Consider the following 24,583-nt stretch of genomic DNA (forward strand, 5'->3'; position numbering starts at 1 on the left):
CTTGTTTACATTCCTTTTCAAGTGCATTGCAGAGCAGGTGAAGGCAGATAATTAAGTCAGTGTCTTCCCCCCTGCTGCTTACAATCAACACCTCATTCCCCCTTTTGCTTTCTCTCTATCAGTTACAATCAACACTTCCTTGACATCAGTGAAAAGGGAATACACATCTGAAGAGCTCACATAGAAAGTAAATTGATAAAAGTATCACAAAGACTATAATTACTTCATTGACATCAGTAGGACATATATATCAAATAGTACAATGCTCCAAGATTAATCAACTCAAAGAAAAAGCAAATATGGAAATAACTATAAAGAAAGCTTCCATGTTAGCCATGGTAAATAATCTCACTTGCAGAAATTGTGGGAAAACCATAGTGGTTGTAAAAGTTAAAGTGTGACAAGAGCAACTCCCATTTGGTCCTCTTTGCATGGTGACAGAGATAGGCCTTATAGCTAGCTAGGCACTGACCTGCTCTCATCATCTGTGACTGTCTTCCTTCCCTGTAAACTAGTATGTCTCAGGGAGCTATTCACACCTCTGACTCACCTTCCTGTTTCTCTCTTCTCTGCTGATCACTGGAGGAGAAGGAGCCATATTCTCTTTGTCTCCTCTCCTCTGGCATGAGGGGCAATGTCCAGGCATGATCATTGCCACCTCCAACTTACTCAGCTAGACAGAAGTAGCACCTTTCCTATCCAGTATGTATTTCTATTAATAAAGTAGTCTTTTCTTATTTTGAAACCCAGGCTAAGTCTGAGTGATTTAAGGCAAGGTAAAAGCTCGCTTTCTCTCAGGTAAAATGACACCCATGCAACTCAGAACGCTGAGCAAGCTACACAAAGCTAAATTCTGCTAATTTACTACAGTAAATCTCTAATTGGTCTACCAGCCATTAGAGATCCCAACAAGTTACTGGGCCTAGAGCTTGATTCTGAGCTGTGTGGATTGAAAATTTGCTGAGTGGGTTTTGCAGAGAACTGTGTGTGTGATTTTACAATGGAGACTTAGGAAGGAAAGGTTTAGGATAGCAAATAATGGCAGAAGAGTCAGTCTTCAAAGTTTCCCTCAGGAAACTGGATGGAAGTAACTATCCCCTGTGGAGCGTTCAAGTTAAAATATACCTGGGAAGGAGAAGGTTTATGGAGAATCCTGTTTCAAGAAAAACCTGGAGCCAAGGACAAAGATAGCTGCAGTGTGATAGGCATGTGAGAATTCAGACATGAGTATTTTTATGGCATGTTTAAATATAAGGATCTGAATGAGTGCCTGGAATGTGAGACTGCTAAAAAGATTTGTGAAAACCTTAAGCAAATGCATCAAAAGTCTTCAAAAATGTATATTATGTTCATGCATAAAACACTGTTTACCACTGAAAAAAAGCTACCAATCAGTCTCTTGAATGGCATCTAGACAAATTCACATCTTTAATCTAATGTGTAAACACAGGATTTGTCTCTTTCCAGTATTATGAACTTCAAGCCAGTGATTCCACCACAAAATATCTTCAATGAGATTATTCATGATCAACATGGATCCTTATTTTACATGCAATATGATGCAGAACTTTTAAATCTTTTTTGCCATAATTGTGTTTTTAATTACTTATTATCTAACAAAAATGATATACTGTGATTCTGAAAAACCTCTAAGTGGTTTACAAGAAACATTAAATTTATCAATAAAAACAGTTAAAAACAAGTAATTAAATTGACTATTTCAGTCTGAAGCCATAGAACAGCCAACAGACCATAGGAAGATGTTTCTTTGGGCTCCTGTGAAACTAGCGGCTACAGCAAACCACCAGCCTTGATTAAGGGCTTAACAAGAGGACAACAATTAGTATAAACCAATTGTATAAAAAGAATACCAATTTATTTAGGCGTTTTGACCTCTGAATACAGTATCTTTACAATCACTACAATTAAAGGAATTAAATACTTTAAAATTTACATCAAGTATTTTGGTACATTCCAGTAAGTAGTTTACTTACAAGTTTTTGTTGGAAAATAAATTTTAGAAATATGCTTGCTTATTTAAAAGAAAAATGTTAAATGTAAATCTAAATATTCAAAATATAAGAAAAATCTTATGCCAATAGAAGTGTAAAACTAAGTATTCCAAAATACTTGCTAAACAATAATCTGTGTTTACTATACAACCATTTAATTTACACTGATGAATCATTTATTAGATTATCTGAACACAATGCATCCTATACAACAGCTGCATAAGCTCCATTTGTTTCAAAGGAACTTGCACCACAAACAGCATTCAGGAGGTTGTGTCCTTAATTTCCATCAAGATGATACAAATATACAAACTTTATTTAAAATATGAAGCATGTACTCCCCATCAGAGGTCAGTAGTTCTAAAAGCAGCTACAGCGAATGTTCAAAGAGGCATCAAGAACATATGCATGAATGTGTCTGAAGTTATGAGCTTCACAGTTTCTGGTATTCTTGCCGCTTAAAAAGGTGCAGATACTTCTTTACATGCTTTACAAGTTCGTCCACAGAAACATTTTAAACCTCAGTGATATGCATGACACTTCAATATAAAAAATAAATTTACAATTTGCAAATTTCATAAAACTTTTCTTCAAGCTCAAATCCTTCAGCTAATAAAGATAAAATAGCAACCAGCATATTAGTTGCTCAATTATAGTAACAGCGAGAAGAATGTATGTTCTTTTGTTAGAATGGGTTGAGCCGTATCCCTGTACCCAATGGAGAGAAAGGATTCACTTTTGCCCACATTAATGCATCATTGAGTGAAATTGTTGACTTTCCATCTTCAAGGAAAAACACTGGACCCTGTTCAATGTAAGAAGTGTGAACAAGCAAAGCAAAATATTAGACTTTTCAAATATAGTATTTTGAGGGGGGGATCAGAGTGGTAGAAATAAAAGGTTTGGATCCTGAATTGTTTCTCTTGTGATGTGATGGGGTGGGGGGGAGGCAATTCTGCCAATTCCTTCATCTGCAGCTCCTCTGCATCATATCCCACATCATTCCCATAGGTTTCCCAACCCCCAGGAGGAGATTATAGGTGGTAGGATGCAGGGGGATGCAGAGGGAAGGGAGAGGCAGGAAAGTTTCATTTTAGGGAAGTGAACTTTGTTCATGAAAGTAAAGTCAGGATATAAGCCATTATCTTTCCTTGCTCTTTTCTGAAAATACGACAGGAAAAATCTTAAATACATTCAGAGTAAAGCAATAAATAAATAATACTAATCTTGATTTGAAGATTTGCCATTAAGTGTATAACTGAACAAGAACCTGGCATCTACTATGTTTAAGAGAGGGGGAAATAGCTATATCTACTTGCTTGAAGGTTTATAGCAATGATAAATTTTGGTGTAACATGATTAGTATTTTCTTAGTTTATCTCTTGATATACAACTGATTATACATCCAAGAAATTAGACAGCAGTTATAAAATTATCTACATAATCTATCACCATAATGGCTAACATTACATTTTCAATCTTCAAAATGGACTGTAGTAGCTAGCCTAATCAAGAAAGGAAAGATACTTGCAAGGCTGAAGAGCAGAACCAGAACTGAGATCCATAATCAATCTGAGTAAGTGGAGGAGTGAAGCAGATGGAGTAGGAGTGCAGTGGGAGCCTTAGCATATTTACTTGGGAGTAAATATGGCTTAATGGGACTGATCTTGTATGTGTATTTAGTACTGCAGCCTTAGATATCATCAGACCATTAAATTAAAACAGGTATGAATATATTTGGTTGTATTCAACACTGAACATGAGCGGAATGCTGTGCGTGCAACAGGTTCCCTCACCCCGTTCCCACTGCAGCCCCCTATCCCCAAAAAAGCTTCTTTTGGAGGTTAGGGGACCCTCAGGTAAAACCTGAGATGTGTCATAGCAGGCTGCAGTGGGAGGGAGAAATCTGAGAAAATCAGGCTTGGGCAATTCCACTCTCCCACTATAGTTCCCTATATGTTTCCTGAGGTTCCCCTGACACCTAGGAAATGTTTTTCAGGGGGTACAGGCAGTTGAAGTGGAAAAGAGAGAGCAGTCTTCAGCTTGCATAGCTGGTAGATACAACCCAGAGTTGATATTTTCAAAGTTCGGTAAAGTGTAATCTAGCTCCATTAACCAATACCTGTATTCTTAATCCTGTCAAGCAAGAGATATGAACATCTGAGTGGCTAGGAAGGTTAGATCCTGTAACATAATCTGGTCCAATTGTTACTTTCAGAGGTTCTTCTTTTATGCGAGATACCAGTGTTGCATAAATCTCTTGCTGCATTTCAGATGGGGGTGTATATGGTAATTCATCAGAAGATCTGAGAGATAAATACATACTGCTATTTACTTCTCTTGTCTCACAATATACTAACTGAAAAAATATATATATTTTAAAATGGCATCTTAACGTAATTCCTGAAATGTGTCCTTTACTAAATACAAAAGATCATAAATTCAAAGCATCTAAAATTCTGTTACCGTTATTATGCACCTACTTGTTTAGTGATTGAGTACAAGCTCTCCAAGCATCTAGTTCCTCAGAGAGTTGTTCAATTTTCAGGGGTACACACACCTCTCGTCTTTTTAAAAGCTGGCTGGAAAAGAATGCAGTGTAAAAGAAGTTTTGAAATCATATCACATAATTGTCTGATGGGGAAATATTCAATCTCTGAACAAACATTTAAGAACTGAGTACAAATGCTATAGACTGTTTTCTCACCCCATACTCAAGGCTCTGGGCAGGCAACGATGAAATATATATCTTACACAGAAAATTACAACAAATGAACAAACCTCTGCCACTCCCCAGCTCCACTAGAAAGCATTCTGCAGATATAACTATTTTCACAACTTTCAAAAAAAGATCTGTCTCAATCAGCAGGCGTCAGTGTGAGCTAAGAACCACCTATATATTCTGTAGTTATCAACTGTTTTGCTTCAGATTCCCCATAAGCACTTAAAATCAGTTAAATCTTGGATTTATATGAAAAATATCTACTGTTGATGGCCTGGTTGAATTATAAACAGCAGGACCACCATGGCAATTAACCTTCTTGGTATTTAATACAATATCCCACTCTTCAGTACACCGTTCCAGAGCAGCTCACAAGAATTTAAGGCATCAATAATAAATCAATGAAATTTACTTAAAAGCCAGCACTGCAGAAAAGAGTCTCATCAGCACAACAGAATAAAGGCCTGAACAAACAAAACTCAAAGGCCTGAGCAAACAAGAAGGTCTTCATCTAGTGCCAAAAAATATCTCTGCATTGGAGCCAGGTGAACATACCTGAGAGGGTTTGAAGCTACCACAGATAAGGCCCTATCCCTGGTCACCACTCACCTCACTTCTGAAGGCAAGGATACATGGAGAAAGGCCCCTGAAGATTTTAAAACCCAGGGAAGTTCATATAGGAGAATATATAACTTTAAAGAGAAGTCCCAGCACTTTAAATTCTGCTCAGAAATGACCAATATCCATGACAGTTTCAAAACTGGTGAGCAGGGCCAGCTCCAGGAATGCCGGGGGCCCTTGGGCATCAGCCTGCCCCGGGCCCCTCCGCTCCCGATCTGTGGCACGAGCTGCGCCGTGGATCGCAAGACAAGAGCTTCCGTGCCACCTGCCGCCACCGCCCACCACTATCCCCCCTGCTTCACCTACCTTTCTGTGCTGTTCTTTTGGGCTGTGTGCACTGAGTGCGCAGGGTTGCCATCAATCAAGATGGCGGCTGAGGTTTCTGTAAGGGAGTGAAGCCTCTGCCGCCATCTTGGTTGATGGCACGCAGCGCATACATTGCTGCCATCAACCAAGATGGCGGCAGAGGCTTCAGTCCCTTACGGAAACCTCAACTGCCATCTTGATTGATGGCAACCCTGTGCGCGCAGCCGCAAAAAACAGCACAGAAAGGTAGGTGAAGCAGGGGGGATGGTGGCGGGTGGCTCGGAAGCCCTTGTCTTGCTATCCGCGGCACGGCTCGTGCCACGGATCACGGAAGGGGAGCAGAGGGCCCCTCAGGGGCCCCCCAGGGGCTCCGGTAGCTGTGGGGCCCTTGGGCCAGTGCCCAACCTGGCCGCCCTTTGGAACTGGCCCTGCTGGTGAGAGATGTTCCAGTCCTAATTAGTAACTTTGATATAGCATTTTTGACTAACTGAAGTTTCCAAGTAGTTTTCAAAGGCAGCCTCACATACAATGAATTAAAGTAGTCTAAATGACATATAGCTGTGTCCAGGCTCTCTGTTCTGAGAAGGTCACAGCTGGCACTTCCCTTAAATGATGAAGCCATCTGGGCCTCTAAAGGCAGGTCTGATTCTAAAAGCACCTACAAGCTGCAAACCTGGCCCTTTAAGGAGAGTTCAATCCAGAACAGGCTGAACATTACCTCCCAAGCCAGATGATGATGATTAAATTTTATTTATACTCCGCCTTTCGGCCAAAGGCCCTCAAGGCGGCTTACAAAGAAAAATAAACACAGGTATAAAAATACAATACAAAAATACAATAAAAATACAATAAAAGCAATGCAATTTACAAAAATTAAATTAAATAACAAATAACATAATAATAATTAAATTAAATAACATTATCATTATTGGCACCGCCAAGAAAGAGGAGGTGGTGTTAGCGGGGGCGGCAGCTCCCAAGAGGCAGAAGGGCAACAGGCATTTGTTACAGCAAAGCTGTGCAAGAAGAGTTTGTCCTTTCCTAAGGTGATCAGATGACCATCCACCAGCTGAACTGCCAACTTGCTGAGTTAAGTTTCAGCTTGTTGGTCCTTATCCAGCCCATTTCTGACTGCAGACACTGTTTCAGCATCTTAACAGCCTCATCTAAATCTGATGAAAAGGAGAAATAGAGATGACTGTCATATGCATATTGATGACACCTCACTCCAATTCTCCAGATACCCTCCATCAGCAGTTGAACATAAAACTTGGAACAGCAGAGGAGAAAAATAGAGTCCTGTGGCACACCAGATCCTGCTGGGAGGGAGGGATATAAATCTAATAATAAATAATAAAATAAATGTGCCATGGTGCAGAGCAGTAATTCTGCGGCAGCATCTTATGGAAATGATAAATCAGATAGGAACTGAACCACTAGAGTGCACTATCCCCCCAATTGCCACTCTAGAAGGATGCCATGGTTAATGATACCAAAGCCACTGAGAGGTCCAGGAGAATTAGCATGGTGTCACTCCATCTGTCATCCTGGTATTGGTCAGACACCATAAAGACTAAGGCAAATTTGGTACCAAACCCAGGTATGAAGCCAAACTGAAATAGATCCAGATTGTCTGGGTTACGGGCCAACCACCTGCCCAGGAAAGGTATATTTGCACCTGCTAATAGTTAACACAATCCTCAGGGCTTGAAGCAGCTCATAACAACAGCTGCAGCACTAGGGGACTGAAAAAGATCTGCCCTGGGAGTGAGTATCTGAGCATCTGAGTGCTTGCTGCTCACTCCTCACTCCTTTGGGTTGCTGTTCCTCGAGACAGCTGAAGTCCCTGGTAAGTACTGCAAGGACTGGGAACCCCTGCCTGACCCTGGCTCCAGAGAGAGGCTGCACTCAATCTTGCATCCTCTTGCATCAGCTGCTGGCTGGAGCAGGAGACATAAAAGCCCAGCTGCCGTTGGTTGGTGGGTCTGCTGCCATGGGGTCGCCACCAAAGGGGCAACCCCAAAGTGATTTGCCTCTTGGGGAGTTCTGAGGGCGCTGGGAGGAGTTGATCTGACCCAGGTTTGCCCATCTGGATACTCAGTGCAACACCAGCTCAGGCTGTAGGAATGGTGGGGGGAGTTGCTGTGATCTACAGAACTTTCATCTCTGTCATCAGGAAACCACTCTCTCTTGGAGCTGGCTGTGAGGGCCTGCACCTGGTGTTGGGCAAGGAAACAGTGAACTAGGGTTGCTGCTGGTGTACTGTCCACCCTTCTGCCCGGCAGCTTCTCTGACCGAGGTGGTGAAGGCTGTCTTGGCTGTGGTGTTGGAAGAGCCCAGAACGATAGTGCTGGGTGATTTTGATGTCCATGAGGAGGCTGCCTCTAGTGTTCTGGCTTGGGACTTCAAGGGCTCCATGACGACCATGGGGCTGTCTCAAGTTGTCACTGGCCCAACACATAGGGCAGGGCACACCCTCAACTTGGTTTTTCCTCCAAATGGAGGAAGAGGTGGTCTAGAGATAGGGGGGTGGATGTCACCCCATTGTCATGTCAGATCACTTCCTGGTCAAGTTTAGACTTATGGCTCCGATCCTTCCCTGCAGGGGTGGTGGACAGATTAAGATGGTCCACCCCCACAGCCTAATGGAATCCACAGAATTCCTGAATGCCCTGGGGGAGTTTCCAGTAGATAGAGCAGATGACCCTGTTGAAGCCCTTGTCATGCTGTAGAACACTGAGGCACGTCAGGCTCTCGACACGGTTACCCCCGAGCACCCTCTCTGGCATTGTGGAGCCCAGTTTGCACTTTGGTACACCAGTGAGCTAAGCGCAATGAAACAGGCTGGACAACGGCTAGAGCACAAGAGGCGAAAGACGTGCTGTGAGGCTGATCGGGTATCAGTAAAACATAACCGTGCCTACTGTGGTGGTGAGGGTGGCAAAGAAGGCCTACTTCTTTGCCTTCATTGTATCCTCAAGTAGTTGTCCAGTGGAGCTTTTCCATATTGTCAGGGGTCTGTTGACATCAACTCTAGGAAGTGGAGATTTAGACCCTTCAGAGGCCCACTGTGAATTGTTAGAAAGGCACTTTGAGGGTAAAGTTGCTCGCCTCCGTAGCAGTCTTGATGCCCCAGCCACATCTACTGTAGTCCCCGATGAGATGTCAAGTGCAACGTCTGCTGCAACTTCTTGGGAAGTTTCAGTTGATGCAGCCTGATGATTTAGACAAGGTGCTTGGAATGATGCAGCCAGCAACATGTCCTCTCAACCCTTGCCCTTCTTGGTTTATTAAAGCTTGCTGAGGGGGTTTGACCAAGTGGATCCAGGGTGTGGTCAATGCATCAATACAGGAGGAAGTGGTTCCAGCCGCCCTGAAAGAGGTGGTGATCCGACCACTCCTAAAAAAGCCCACCCTGGACCCATTGGTTTGTGACAACTACCCACCAGTTGCAAATTCCCCCTTTTTAGGGAAGGTGATTGAGAGGGTTGTGGTGTAGCAATTGCAAGTACTCCTGGATGAAACAGATTATCTCGACCCATCCCAGTCTGGGTTCAAGCCTGGTTATGGAACTGAATCGGCCTTGGTCACCCTGATGGATGACCTTTATCGGGAGAAGGACAGGGGGAGTGTGACCCTGTTATTCTTACTTGATCTCTCAGTGGCTTTTGATACCATTGACCATGGTATCCTTCTGGGCCCACTTGCTGAGATGGGTATTGGAGGCACTGTTTTACAGTGGTTCCGATCCTATCTCCAGGGTTGGTCTCAGAAAATAGCATTGGGTGACTGTCTTTCGGCCCCGTGGCAGTTGTGCTGTGGGGTGCCGCAGGGTACCATCTTGTCCCCCATACTGTTTAACATCTATATGAAGTCCTTGGGAGCAGTCATCAGGTGCTTTGGGGTGAGGTGTCAGCAGTATGCTGACGATACCCAGCTCTATTTCTCCATAACATCTGAATCGGGAGAGGCCGTGAAAGCCCTTGACCATTGCCTGGACTTGGTGGTGGGCTAGATGAGGGCCAATAAACTGAGTCCTAATCCTAGCAAGACAGAGGCACTGAGAGTTGGTGGTTCCTGAGTTTGCATAATTGGTCACTTGCCTGCTTTGGATGGGGTCGTACTCCTTTTGAAAGAGCAGGTCCGTAGTCTGTGGGTGCTCCTGGGTTCATCTTTGTCATTAGAGGCCTAGGTGACCTGTGGCTAGGAGTGCCTTTTACCAGCTTCTGCTGGCAAGACAGCTGTGGCCATTTCTGGACTGGGATAGCCTGACCACTGTTGTCCATGCACTGGTAATCTCTAGGCTAGATTACTGTATTGCGCTCTGTGTGGGGCTGCCCTTGAGGTTGCGCCAGAAGCTGCAGCTGGTGCAAAATGTGGTGGCAAGACTGTTTACTGGGGCAGGGTATTGCTAACATGTCACCCTGCTGCTGAAAGAATTGAACTGGCTGCCCATTAGCTACTGGCCCAAGTTCAAGGTTCTAGTTTTGGTGTACAAAGCCCTATACAGCTTGGGACCAGGATACTAAAAGACCATCTTATCCCTTATACACCCAATCGATCACTGTGCTCTTCGAGTTCTATGTTATCTTACATGGCTAGGGACCACAATACCTGATGGAACGCCTCTCCCGATACAAACCCACCTGTATACTACGTTCAAGATCAAAGGCCCTCCTCCGGGTGCCTACTCCAAGGGACGCTCGGAGGATGGCAACAAGGGAGAGGGGGCCTTCTCAGTGGTGGCCCATTAGCTATTGGCCCAAGTTCAAGGTTCTAGTTTTGGTGTACAAAGCCCTATACAGCTTGGGGCCAGGATACCTGAAAGACCGTCTTACTCCTTATATACCCAGTCGATCACTGCGCTCTGCAGGTGAGGGCCTCCTGCAGATACCACCTTATCAGGAGATCATTCTGCACAACATTGGAAATGGACCTTTAGTGTGGTGGCACCTATCCTGTGGAATTCCCTCCCCTTAAATATTAGGCAGGCGCCATCTCTGTTATCTTTTCAGCGCCTTTGAAAGACTCTCCTCTTTCAACAAGCCTTTTAAGGTGAGACCTATCCCAGTCTGCGTTTGTATTGGAATTGCTTTTAATATGTTTTTTTAAAACAATGTTTTTTAACCCTTTTTTATAGATCTTTTTAAAGCTTTTTAAAAAAATGTTTTTAAAGTTGTTTTGTTTTAATGTATTTTAAGGCCTGTTTTTATGATGTTTTGATGTGTTTTTAGCACTTTTGTTTGCCGCCCTGGGCTCCTGCTGGGAGGAAGGGTGGGATATAAATCCAATAATAAATAAATAAATAAATAAATTTCCTTCAAGGTGGTGAGGGCCATCACTCTTGCAAGGAGGCAATAATTACCTCCTGAACCAAGCTGATCAACTCTTTCCTGCTTGCTGCTGCTATAGAGGCAGAAAGGGAAAGACTGAGTAATAAGCTGCAATTCTCTGAAACCCCTTATCCACATCCTCAGCTCACAATATTTGAAATTAATCCAGTAAAATATGACTGAATAGTGCTCTAGACACATCTCCTGACACGACTATGCACAATGTGGCATCCAACTAATTATAGATGTGAGAAATGTTATCCTCACAGTGCTTTACAAATAAGTTGCAGTGCAGGGCTGGATGTATCTTGCAGCAGGATGAAGTGATCCTCTTCTGGCAGTGCACTACCCCTGCTTTTAGTGGGCCCCCATGAGTATGAGTGTATATTGTACAATTACATCCTAATTCAGGCAGCAAATTGTCTCGGGCTGGCACTATCACAATTGGCTACCAAGAACTATCTAACATTCCCCTTTCTGGCCAAATCAGAGAAGGTCTCAAACCACTGAGAAAAGCTGTAGATGACCCTGAGAGGATGCAATGGTGAAAGAGAAGTATTGTTACCTTGCCACCATCACCACCATACAGTAGATTCTGAAATGAGCTCTTACGGTGTTTGGTTGGATTTATCCCAAGTTTTATGCCATCTGCAGAAATACAGATTTATTGCTGCCAAGTAGCCCAAGGAGCTAGCTCTGTCAGTGGGAGAGGATCCTTAGGAGCAATCATGTCAGCCACCCAAGTAATCTGTGCATTTCACAGAATGGTCAGGGCATTGATAGGACCACCAGCCATGCTAACCAAAAACTCCTTGTGGGCTCTTGGGAATCCATCCAGATCCATCAGCCTCCTAGGCTGGAGGGTCCCATGCCTGTAGAAGGTTAAAGTTGCTGCTAGCCTAAAACTCATCAGACTTCCAAATGGGGAAGTCAAAGAGAAATCCCCACACTCAAATCCCCACCATCCTGGTTCAAAGAGTATGATCTGCCACTTGTATTAGGCTGAAGTTCTGGATTTCAGTTATTCTTGTTACTACTGCTCCTGTTGTGATTTTATCTCTCCTTTTATATTTTTCTGTTTATGATTGTATTGGTTTATTTTAACTTCTTATTATGAATCCTGCCCTGTCATTACACTGCGAGGAAGGGCAGGTTAAAAAGAAATTAAAATTAAAAAGTAATCTTTGCCATTCCAGACAAGGTAGGCTTGGCATATACCCTGAGGTCCACCCCTCTCACAACATTGAACAAAGCATTTTGGCACCCACCTTTCAACTCCATCTGCACAAAGCTTGACTCTACCCTAAAGTAACAACTTCCAGAGAGGTAGTCAGCAAAAACTGTGTTAGTCTGTTGCAGCAAAAACAACAAAGACTTTTGTAACACCTTAAGACTAATACACTTATTATGGAATAAGCTCTATGGACTAGATCTAAGCAAGCCCCCCCCCCAATTGGGGCCTGGAGGCACATAGAATTTGGAAAGCAGGTACTGTAGCATGTATTTTTGTCTTCATTTTATTTGTTTTTTGGGGGGGATGTCTTGCCTGGGGTTCTGAGCATCACCGGTTTTTCTTCTGTAAAATGGGTATTTTGTGGTGCCCCCATCATACCCATTTCACAGAATAAAACCTGGCAATAATCAGCATCCCAGCTGCAGCTGATGCAAAATGATGCGGTGAGACTGCTCACTGGGGCAGGGTATTACCAACATGTTACTCCGCTGCTGAAAGAACTGCACTGGCTGCCCATTAGCTGTCAGGCCAAGTTCAAGGTACTGGTTTTGGTGTACAAAGCCCTATACAGCTCGTGACCAGGATACCTGAAAGACTGTCTTACCCCTTATATATTCAGTCGATCAGTGCACTCTGCAGGCAAGGACCTCCTGCAGATACTATCTTATCAGGAGGTCCGTTCTGCACAACATCAGAAGCAGACCTTTAGTGTTGCGGCACCTTCCCTTTGGAATTCTCTCCTCTTAAATATTAGACAAGTGCCATCTCTGTTATCTTTTTGGCACTTACTGAAGACCTTCCTCTTTCAACAAACCTGTTAAGTACAGACCTTGTCCCAGTTTCTGTCTGTTTTGGAATTACTTTTTAAGATGTTTTTCAAGATTTTTTAAAAGATGTTTTATTTTTTAAATGTTTTTAATGTGTTTTGTTTTTGAGATTTTTTAGTGTTTTGTCCTTTGCTGCCCTGGGCTCCTTCTGGGAGGAAGGGTGGGACAGAAATTAAATAAATGAATGAACAAACAAACAACAAATAAAACAGACAAAAAAGTAGGCAACGCCCCATCCTTCAAAAACAGGCAAACCCTCCTTCAAACAACAACAACAAAATATGAAGTTGGGAATGGCAGGGGGTCTGTTCAGGCACTATGTCATGGATCTCAGGACTAGTGTCTATTTCAGGGGCAGGCATCATTGTGCCCTCCAGATGTTTGTAGTACACCTCCCATTTACCTTGACCATCGGTCATGCTGGTGGAGGATGATGAGAGTTGTAGTCCAAAACATTTGGGAGCACTTTGTCATCTAGCCGGCCTATTTCATCAGATGTAAAACCCTACCCGAAAGTATTACATATAATTCAAACTAAAAAATGTAACAATTATTGTTAAAACTACTGCTTCCATATTTTTTCTATCATCTTTGCTAAGAAAACCAGAAGTTGCCTCTTGTTAGTATTTCATTTCATATTTCTTTTACTTGTATTTGCAAAATAAAACCACTTTGGATTGTTACTAGAAAATCAAAATAGCCCCGTTAAACAACATTCGTGGTACCGATGCTGTGCCCCAACTAAAACAAGGTAGCTTCAAAAATTAGATTTAAAAAGGACTAAGTGAATTTCAGAGGGATTAGATGCTGTTTAGTGCCAATGAACACCGTAAGTAATTTGTGGAAAACATTTTTGTAGAGACCCAATACATAAGGTCTCTAAATTGATAATCTTTGGGGAAAAGAAAACAATACATCAAATCCATCGTAATCCCAACAAATATTTGGATGCAACTGTTGTACTAATAAAGACGGTTACCTTGTATATTCATAAAGTGCTGGCACAATGCTAGTGTACTGTCTTCTAATAGCCAGTAATGCACCAATGTAACCACACAGTATTAACAATTCATTTCTAAATCTGAAAATAGAATAGCATTAATAAAAAAAGTGTTTCCATTCTTTTACCTAATCATTATGAATGAAGATCACTGGCATAAAATGTATTCATTGTTGCTCAACGGAACTTCCCCTTCTCTTGTCCCCACTGCAGCCCCATATACCCCCAAAATCTGCTCCAGAGGGCTCCCTGATCCTCTGGACCAGATTTTGAGGGCATAGGTGGGAGACATCAGGGTGGAGGAGATGAAGGTAAAATCCCATGTCATAAATGGAAGTCTGTTCCACTTACATATGGACGGCTTTGGATATAACATGTACCATTTTTCAAAGTGGCAAATAAACATATATATAAAACAAAGCAGCAAACACAAAACACAAATGGACAAAACTGCAAAAAACCCCCCACAAAACAGCAGTGTAAGCAGGGCCGGTCCCAGACATCAGGAGGCCGTTGGCACAGTGCTGCAAATGCCCTCCCCCAACACAGACCCACTTTTTTTCCTTCTGCCATCACTTACCAGCTTCCCCTCTCAGCTCCTGGGTGGTGGTTTAACAGTGGGCAGCTGGTGGTGATGCCACGTTTGAATGGAACCAACATCACCTCCCATCTGGAGTGGCCATCCACTAAGGAATTACATTTTGGGTAAATTAAAGTGCTGGGTGGCCACTGCAGATGAGAGCAAAGCCTGGCTTCTGTTTAAAAGCTGCATCACGTGTCACTGAAATGGCTGTCTGGAGGCCCAATGAGCAGTTGGTGATAGTACAGCCAGGTCAGGCTGAAGAGGAGCTGTTGTGAGCTGCTGGGGGCCTTGGTCAGAGCCCAGCCTGACCAACTGTTGGTGCTGGACCTGAGCACAAGCTGTGCCTTAAAAACATCTACCACAGAGAGCATCTCCAATGGGAGAACCCAGAAGCATGCCTAAAGCCTGCAAAACCAAATGTATCCCATTTCCAGTATATGTAGTTACAAATAATATTTTAGTAAAGTACAGGAAAATGCTCTTTTACCAGAAGTGTTCTTTAGAACGTATGTTCTATGAAAATATGACCTCAACATGCTCTGAAATAAAACACTGCAGAAATCACCTGGACTTTTAGAAAGAACAGAATCTGTTTATTATTTGTACTAAAACATGCTCATCTAAATTGTCCTATGTTCATCAGTTTAGTCTAAAACAGTCAGCTATGCTTCTATTTTATTTTTATTCACCTTGGTTATGCAGGAGATACGTGGGATGTAGTAGCTATGAGGACACGCAAATGCAGATAAATGTTTAGCCATAGAAATAGGAAAGATTCAATTTCACAACTATGAGACAAAACATACTTACTCACTACATTTATGAAGCAGCAACTTTTCTGTACGGATGTAACTTAGAAGATCAAGAAATGGACAGAGTGAGTCCAAGGTCCAATCTGAGCTACTTATTTGTTCTATTGAATACAAATGTGGGAAAAAAACTAAAAATGTTGAAGGACAAAAGAACCAAGCAAATCTGTAGTTCTAATTTTTTCCCCTTTACTCATTAGGAAACCTACCTTTCACATAATGAATGCCTATAGGAAGTGCTTTTTCTGGTTCTATAGTTAACAGATAATACTTTATTGACCCAAATATATTTCCTTCTGTCTGAGCTACGTCTGCTAAATGCATACATTCTTCTACATCTGGTAGGTTGCACTGAAAAACAAAACATTTACAATATTTATGATGTTAATTGTACAGGAAGATACAACACTGCCATCTTGCACAAAGTGGAAAAGGTGGTGCAGAGCCCAATGTGAAAAGGTTCTCACAACTTGAAAATAAGTTTCTTTCCCATCGAGCAACATGAGTACACTGGTGCATCTGTGTAGCAGGCAGTGAAAAAGAACATTACAGGGAATGGAAAGTCTGTGCGTACTTCCTATATCTTGAGCCCTTTGTCTCTGTACATTATTTGTGCTCCAGAGTACAAGTAATCTGCATGACATACAAAGGGAGAGCTCGATAGCAACATAGGGTATGTTTTAAATTGTTTTTAAAAGATGTGTTTTTAAATTTGTGTATTTGTTGTTAATGTTTTTAGTTACTGTAAACTGCCCTGAGACCTTCAGCTATGGGGCAGTATATAAACACAATAAATAAATAAATATATAAAATCTAGACTTCTCGTTCACCATAATGCCCCTGCACATACTTGCCTACCCTGAATCTGGGATGGGAAAACAGGGCTCTATTATGTCCTGTGAGATGCCTCTGCATGCAGACATCATGCTTGAGCTCAACTGGATTGAGCCCAATTGTACGCACAACTAAATCTATATTACCCCTTCTATCAGAGAAGAGTATTGTTTTGCCTGAGAATATAAACCTACTTTTCATGCTATAACTATAATAACCAAGTATAATAAGGTCACAATTCAACAGCTCAGTTTTCCACACTAAGTTTCACCTGTAGACACGTTTTCCATTTTCTTCTGGAACAAAAAATATTGGCATGTCCAATAGGAAATGCCTGTTTGTTCCCGTACATAAAGTAGAGTAAATTTTGATCCTCCAGATGTTGCTCCACCATCGCTGGCCACTGGGCATGCTAGCTGGGGCAAATAGTTCAGCAACATCTGGAGGGCCAAAGGTTCCCCACTCCTGCTGTACATATATAGCTCTGATAGAATTTTTTTTTAAAAAAATGTTAAGATAATAAATAACATAAGAGGATTAAAACTACAGTGCACTATATTAGAATAGAATTCTATAATAAATGTATCTGAGTGTCAACAAATTAACATAAAACCTCTTCTGCTACTCACATAAGTGGTTAAGAGATAGTTGACCTCTTAAGTGTACCTTTTCATGTAGGTCATTTATCTCTGCTGTACATCCAGGATAGAAAGCACAAAGCTTTACTAATTGTAGTTCATTATTGGGGATCATCATAAGAAGATCTGCTGCTAAATCCCTGTGAAAAGACACAGACCACAGTTATTTAGCAATATGTGAGGGTCAGCAAGCAATGCCAGAGCTAAGAGTACTTGTTGTGCTCCTGTTTCTCTGTTAACTGACTGTGAAACTGTAAATGAGGTGAAGCAGCTTTTATGCAGAGGACAGCTCTGGGAGACAGTGTGGTAATGTAGAAGATACGGCATACTGACAGTGAGAGAAGAGGTTCAAGACCCTTTAATGCAGTTGTAAAACAGATACACACAGTCCTGATTCAGGTGATCACCTAAACCATTGTTTGGCTGATCAGGAAAAACCTCCAGCTCATGCTCCCTCACACAAGATAGGAAAGTGAAAGCTTCTCCTTTTCCAACAAATCACAGCTTCACATTACGTTCAAGTTTGGTGAACAGTGATGAATTCTAAAGCCAATTATGATATCATGATTTGATCCTGGTTTGTTTTAACTAAATTAGGCTAGAACAAATAACCATTTTTTGTTTTTTGGTCACAGCACAAAACTGGTTTGTTCTAAAGTGAACACAGAAGCTTCACTCTACTTTTCTTATGTATGGAGAAGAGGGTCACTGTGCCCCATTCCAGATCACCTAAACTATTATCACCTAACTGGGCCATTGTCATATTGCTCATTTCAGATCCTTAGGATAGCAAACAGCCATGTCTGAACACTCCTGGTTACTTGGACACTCCTGGTTATTTGGTTATATGGACAGGAAAAATGTAGCTCTAATGGATTTATCATTCACGTTCAAAACCATACCTTTTACTATAATTTTTAAAATTAAACAGAAATTGATCCAGCATTGAGCAACTATGCAGGCAGTCTGTGGCCTCTTCAAAAATAACTTCTTATAGGTTTTAAGTTATTTGTCTTGCAACTCCAGAAATACTGTTGCTATCAAGCTGTTTCTACTGTAGATGGTGTGTGTTATATAGCCAATAGCACTTGAACCTAGCCTAGCAGGGTGTTACCATAATGAAAGGATGTGGAACCTGTGGCCCCCCCAGATGGTGCTGGACTCCAACTTCTATCAGCCACCCACACACACACAGCATGGCCAGGGATAGTCAGGAATGACAGAAACTGGGGCCCAACAACTCTGGTTCCCTATCTCTGTCAATCTGTAAGTCAGTCAGTCTCATGCTAAACTTCATAGGCACTCCTAATGAATCCATAATTTACCATTCTGTAACAGGGAAGCTCTATACACACAATGGGAATGTCTACATTGAGTTATTCCTGACAATGCACTGACAGAAGAAGCCCAGCGTATTTTTATGTCAAAGTCATGCATGCATAAAAAATCTTAGGAGTATGACTAGCAATTGCTTTGTTTATTGAGTAATGCTTCCCCATGGGTAATATTTTAAGTATGAAGAAATGCTTCAAGGAACAGCTGGTAAGTATGTATGCAATTTGTGCACATGCATATGCACAAATAAATAATCACTTAAGATAGACTGGGATCCTTCCATTGACTGGCTAGCAAGAAAACCATAAATGTTGAAGAACTAGATGCCCAAAGTTTTTTTTTTAATCTTAGGAGAACATTATTTATGCAAATCTCCAATGTTGCTGTTAACATGCTGCAATGTCATAATAATATTAAATTTTCCAATGTCACAGTTGTTGAATCCTCTAGCCTGAGTTTTTATGTGCCATTACAACCCTTATCAAACTGTCGGAGCTGCAAGTCTTCGTCGTGGAGGAATAGGATAATTCCCTGATGTCTTAAGGATATGTTCTTACATTTTGCTCTTAGAGGTTGAATTCTCACCAGTAACTCATTCCATTTCTTTTAAAATCTATTCACCCTTTTAATTCTACAAATTATGCAAAAATATTATGTTCTATTAGAAAAGCCAGCAGAGGGTGGGGAATTTTCTTTTTAATCTAACCCCCTAAAACATGCTCTCCAGAGGACTGATTAGAATGTCTTTCTAGAAACAAGAAAGTACCTGTATCCAAGTGATGGAAAGCTAAAACAAAGATGTTCAAATTATAACAGAGAAAAATAGCATTCAAATATTAAACACACACAGGGTTAATAGTGAGAGGCTGAGGAAGAAGCTGGGATTTAAAAAGCAGGAAAAGAAATGCACATCTCCAAATTTATGCCCTGATAATTTTACCTAAACATTACCTAAATCATAAGGCTTTAGCCAGTAACATTCCACTATTCATTTTCTCTTATCTTATTAGAACTGATCATATGCCATACAACCATGATTTTATGTCAGATTTTACAACCTATAGATGATATAATACTGAAAATAACTTGAGTAATTTAAATCCATTGATTTCAATGGGTCTGCTCTGAGTACAACACTGGATATCACCCTATGACATGGCTACAACCTGAAAAATGAAAAATCTACTGACTCAGAAGGCAACATGCTGAAAGCATTACATTCTCATAAGCAGGAGGCAAACAATAAAGTTATGAATGCTAGCAAAAATGTGTTCCTTGGATTGTTAATTCAGGATGCTTTTCAGAGTTTGTATGATTAGATTCTACAAGCATATGATTTTCAAAGAGTAAAAGGGCTATGGACATTTCTCAGCTAAGATGTAAACTCTACAGTCATCTCAGTGGCCCCTATACTCAGGGAGGAGATTGCATGTCCAAGTAAGTGCAATACCACCCAATTTTTGCTCATAATTTGCTTTCCTTAGGTCCCTCCTGCAAAAATCTTAAAATACCTACAGGCCTATACAGTTTGGCATCTTTCCATTTCATCCTGTTTGTTTGTCAAGCTGCTGAGGAAAATAAATGAGTACAGAAAGGCAAACTCCCAGGCTTTGTTATGCTTGGAGAAGACTGAGAAACTGATGTCTTAACTTGGGGAGGTTCCCTTTTTAAAAAGTCTGAGATCCCCTGACCCAAAGGGACAATTCCAAATACATTTCTCTCATTCACATATGTCTATCAGATATATGCAATATGCAGTGTCCCTGAAAGCCAGTTTAAGAACTATTTTGGCTACTATCATATAATAATTGGGTGTGTAGGTGTGAAGAGTTTTATTAAAAATTGCTACCCTGGGCTCCTTGAGGAGGAAGGGCAGGATATACATTTAATAAATAAATAAAAATAAAAAATATTCCTGACATAGTGTTTTCTTCCAGCTTTTGTCAAAACAATGAGGTTCATAGCTATCCCATATAACACTTTACTTAAATGCAAGAAACAAAATGAAAGGAAAAACAAAACATCTTGAAACTATGCTGAATTTCTTCACATTATTTGAATCTGAGTTGAGGAGCAGAGGATGATTCAGAGTAAGACCCCACTGCTCTGGCTCATTTTAATTTATGCAGACTTATTTACTGACTGTCAAATCAGCCATATGAATGGCACACATTCTTAGCATTAAAAAACCCCAGCACAGTATGCTCACTAGTGATCTGTACTTGCTGCAGCTGAGTCATATGCTCATTTTATGCATAGGACTTTTAATCCATGATTTTTTAAAAGAAGTTTGTAGATTGGAAAAATAAGCCCCAAAGATGCTCATATGAATTGTTTCTGGCTAGTACTGGGGAGATGGAATCACTAAGGCAATAAGGACAAATGCAGAAATGCAGAGACATGGTCCTGGTGCACTTCAGTTACTCAAGCGCAGAACAATTCCTAGAACTCGCCCCAAAATCTACCCTTCTTACTGAGACTGTAGGTATTACACCAAAAATATGGGAATTTTTGATAACAGCTGAATGAAGATGTCTTGACTCAGTTCTTGCTAATTTTATATGACATTTCTCTATTACATGGACACTTGTGCTTGTTCATAATATGCTTATAATGCTACTATAGCTTAGCTTTACTTTTTAATAATTTATTGTGGATAAAACCCAAAGGTTTCTTAAAGCTAGTTTTGGAAATATGCAACTTTGGTATTCTATAACAGTGTCCATGGTTTGTTAAGAGTGAAAAATTCTTTGGAGTAAGAAGTTCTTACCATGTTGTTACAGTCATACATTTTCTTGCTAGTAACTCTAGTGCATAGTGAGTTGCTTGCGCTGCACATTCTCCTAAGACAGTACCCACACTGACTGCCAACTCCAGTTCATTTCCACGAATCAGGTTTGCCATGGCAAGCTTGCTCAATAAGAAAATCGTATCATTAAGTATCACAAGCACTTCAGGAGGATTAATTGAGACCAGCATCTTAACTTATTTTCAAGACTACATTAAGTGACAAAAACATGCATTATTGAATCAAAGAGTTTGATCTGCTTTACATCGCTGTAAACAATCTTCTCTCTATAACCTAGAGGAACAATGAATTATTATTTTGAACAGAATAGTTACATAGACCCAAGCTATTGCCAGTTTCTGGAAACTGGAGTAAAATAGGAAGTTCTTTTACTCATCCAATCTTCTTAGGACAAAAAGAGAGATCTCACAAAGACTCTAAGCAGCAGAAGTACAAAAACTCAGGACTTCTTTAAACTTCCAGTTTACAAGTAATATATACTTCACACCCTAAAAACAGAGATGCACATTATATTTGCAGTTCCTTTATCTCCCAACTCCATTGTAACATGTAATGATACAGAACATGTGACATGACTGTCAAGAATCTCTTTGTCTGAAGGGATCTGTAAAAATCCTAGAGCCTTGTAAACTCTGACTCCTAACATTCTGGGTTTACCCAATGAGGTAGGTAGTTACCCCCAGAATGCAGGGTTCCCCTTTGAGGAATTGTTAAGGAGAGTGTACTATGGGTACAGGATATGTGTGTGATGTTTTTCCAGTCTCACAATACTATTCCTTAAGGGACAGGGTGCAATGGGAAAAGCCTTTTGAAAAGGACACCTTGGAAGGAGGCAAGGATTAGTGTCACTTGCAAATTCAGGCCTAGCCAACTGAGAAGCTGGCTTTGAAGAGGGCCCTGCCAGATACTAATGTTCATCACTAAGGGGAAATGAGACAGGCAAGAGTACTACCTATTAGGAGGTAACCATCAATGCTATCTGGGTAGAAGGAAATTTCAGAGATAATGCAATTGTAGAAATTCCCCTGGGCAGTCATTTCCTGAAATGGGTAGCATGCATTCATGGCATCTTGGGGACAGTTTTAATGTCTAGATAACTGGTACAGAAAAACATATCCAAAAAGGGATTTTCTCCATTGCAGTAGAGTTGTTAGGCTTTGAGTTCTGCTGTTCCCACTATTTTATTGGCTGTTGTTTGCAGGAAAATTAATCATCTGCTTTGTAGCATTACACGTTGTAGGGAAGAGAATGAGATGGCAGCTAGGCATTCTCAGCAGTGCATAGTTCCTGCCCCAGGCTATTTGCTTTTTATTCTCTTGCCCCAGCTAAACTTTAGTCTTTTAGGTTATGTGGGGTAAAAAGGCAACTTGAAAGAAATGGAAACACAGCAGTGCTAGACAGATAAAGAGGTGCAGAACAGACTCACAGCAGTAGAAAAATCTCAGTGATGCGGTAACAGAATTTAACATAATAGAAATGGCTTTTTAAAATTCCTTCAATTATTTGCTGCCTGTGACACAGCTGACAATGTTTCTTTCATGTACATCTTTGTTCTACACTGCTCATTGGTTTAACATCTTGGATAACCTAGTAATGTAAAAACCAGAATTACGTGCACATAACAGCACTGCCTTTTATTTAACAGAACGTACACAAATATACAAAATAAGAGTGATCATTTTGCACAGCATTTCTATTTCTGTATACAGTAAATAGAAATACTTTTACCTCAATATTCTCAACAGCTAAATAGCAACAAGCAGCCAGCACTGCGTAGCCGTCCTGAAAATACCACTCAGCCAGTTCTTTACTGACTTTATGTAGAAGCCTAGAGAAACAAAGCAAAACAAAATAACTTGGATTAAATAATTTATATAAATCTACCAGATGTTTTTATCACATCATCCTTTACTATCTGACAGCACCACACACCATTCGTCATGATGCAGCTCAATCATAAATCAAATTTGGTTGCTGAAATACCATGATGTTCACACATCATGATAAGGCATAATTTGTTTTAAACCATGCCTTAATTGTGATTGTGCTTGCCCCCCACTGGCTTCTCCTCCATCCCCCAGAAAGGGACTGTGAGGATATAGCAAACCAATAGCTTAAGAAATTCAGTGCATCGTGTCAAATCTCAATTTGAAATACCACACTAATTTTTTTATCTCTCGGAACAGCCCCCCAAAAAGAAGTAACATGAAAAATAACCATTCAATGACTCACTCATTGTAATCTTCCATGCTGTTTCCTTCAAAATTTGCTGATCCATTTGATGCTGAACAGAGGAATGTTTGCATATTTCCTTCACAAGCTGCCTAGATACAGTAAAATAACGTCAACCAAACGTGACATAAATCATTCTCCTCTTGGTTAAAGTATTGGCAAAAAAGGGTCAACACTGAAATGTGGAACAATCATATTACAGTAGTAGAAAACTGCCATCTCCTGCAACCATAGAGAATGGTCTTTAATGGGCTTCAAACTGATGGTAGAATCTACATTACAAGTAAAAATCAGGAAGCTACCCTGTTTTCTAGCCAATGTGGAAGAGTAAAAATCTAAGAACTCTGACTAGTATTTATACGCTTCTATGCACAGACAGATCCAGATATGAACTAGTTACACTGCTATTATCCACAATAGAATATTATTGTTAGCAAAAGCACCCAAGCTTTATGTGGTACCAAATGTAGGTTTTGTGCTTCGTTTTTTATTTTGATATATTGAAACCTTGCCCCAGCTCTATTAGTGCTATTCCCTTTGCTTGTTATCTGCCTTCAAGTTGATTACGACTTATGGCGACCCTATGAATCAGCGACCTCCAATAGCATCTGTCGTGAACCACCCTGTTCAGATCTTATAAGTTCAGGTCTGTGGCTTCCTTTATGGAATCAATCCATCTCTTGTTTGGCCTTCCTCTTTTTCTACTCCCTTCTGTTTTTCCCAGCATTATTGTCTTTTCTAGTGAATCATGTCTTCTCTTGATGTGTCCGAAGTCGGATAACCTCAGTTTCCTCATTTTAGCTTCTAGTGACAGTTCTGGTTTAATTTGTTCTAACACCCAATTATTTGTCTTTTTTGCAGTCCATGATATGTGCAAAGCTCTCCTCCAACACCACATTTCAAATGAGTTGATTTTTCTCTTATCCACTTTTTTCATTGTCCAATTTCCGCATCCATACATAGTGATCGGGGATACTATGGTCTGAATGATCCTGACTTTAGAGTTCAGTGATACATCTTTGCATCTGAGGACCTTTTCTAGTTCTCTCATAGCTGCCCTCCCCAGTCCCTGCCTTCTTTGGATTTCTTGACTATTATCTCCATTTTGGTTAACGGCTGTGCCAAAGTATTGATAATCCTTGACAAGTTGAATGTCCTCGTTGTCAACTTTACAGTTACATAAATCTTCTGTTATTACTTTAGTTTTGACATTCAGCTGTAGTCTTGCTTTTGTGCCTTCCTCTTTAACTTTCATCAAGCATTGTTTCAAATCATTACTGGTTTCTGC

The 24,583-nt window shown here is 40.8% G+C and overlaps 1 protein-coding gene across 10 annotated transcripts in view; it reads right to left on the reverse strand.

Annotated features, from left to right (window-relative positions):
• Nucleotides 1–1,991: 1,991 nt before the first annotated feature.
• The window catches only part of WDR17 (WD repeat domain 17), a 114,318-nt gene continuing 91,726 nt past the window's right edge, over nt 1,992–24,583 (reverse strand). For 7 of the 10 annotated variants that reach the window (XM_061583651.1, XM_061583656.1, XM_061583657.1 and 4 more), the window contains 10 exons: nt 23,296–23,387; nt 22,792–22,891; nt 21,025–21,164; nt 16,948–17,059; nt 15,657–15,798; nt 15,449–15,551; nt 14,035–14,136; nt 4,496–4,594; nt 4,135–4,318; nt 1,993–2,817 (listed from right to left, as the gene is read on the reverse strand). In XM_061583651.1, the coding sequence (XP_061439635.1) occupies nt 2,698–2,817; nt 4,135–4,318; nt 4,496–4,594; nt 14,035–14,136; nt 15,449–15,551; nt 15,657–15,798; nt 16,948–17,059; nt 21,025–21,164; nt 22,792–22,891; nt 23,296–23,387 (1,194 nt within the window). In that variant the 3' untranslated portion in view covers nt 1,993–2,697. Of the gene's footprint in view, nt 2,818–4,134; nt 4,319–4,495; nt 4,595–14,034; nt 14,137–15,448; nt 15,552–15,656; nt 15,799–16,910; nt 17,060–21,024; nt 21,165–22,791; nt 22,892–23,295; nt 23,388–24,583 lie in introns of those variants that run through there. The other 3 variants (XM_061583655.1, XM_061583660.1, XM_061583659.1) reach the window with 3 other exon arrangements.

This window comes from Rhineura floridana, chromosome 9 (genome assembly GCF_030035675.1).
Source record: "Rhineura floridana isolate rRhiFlo1 chromosome 9, rRhiFlo1.hap2, whole genome shotgun sequence".
NCBI lineage: Eukaryota > Metazoa > Chordata > Lepidosauria > Squamata > Rhineuridae > Rhineura > Rhineura floridana.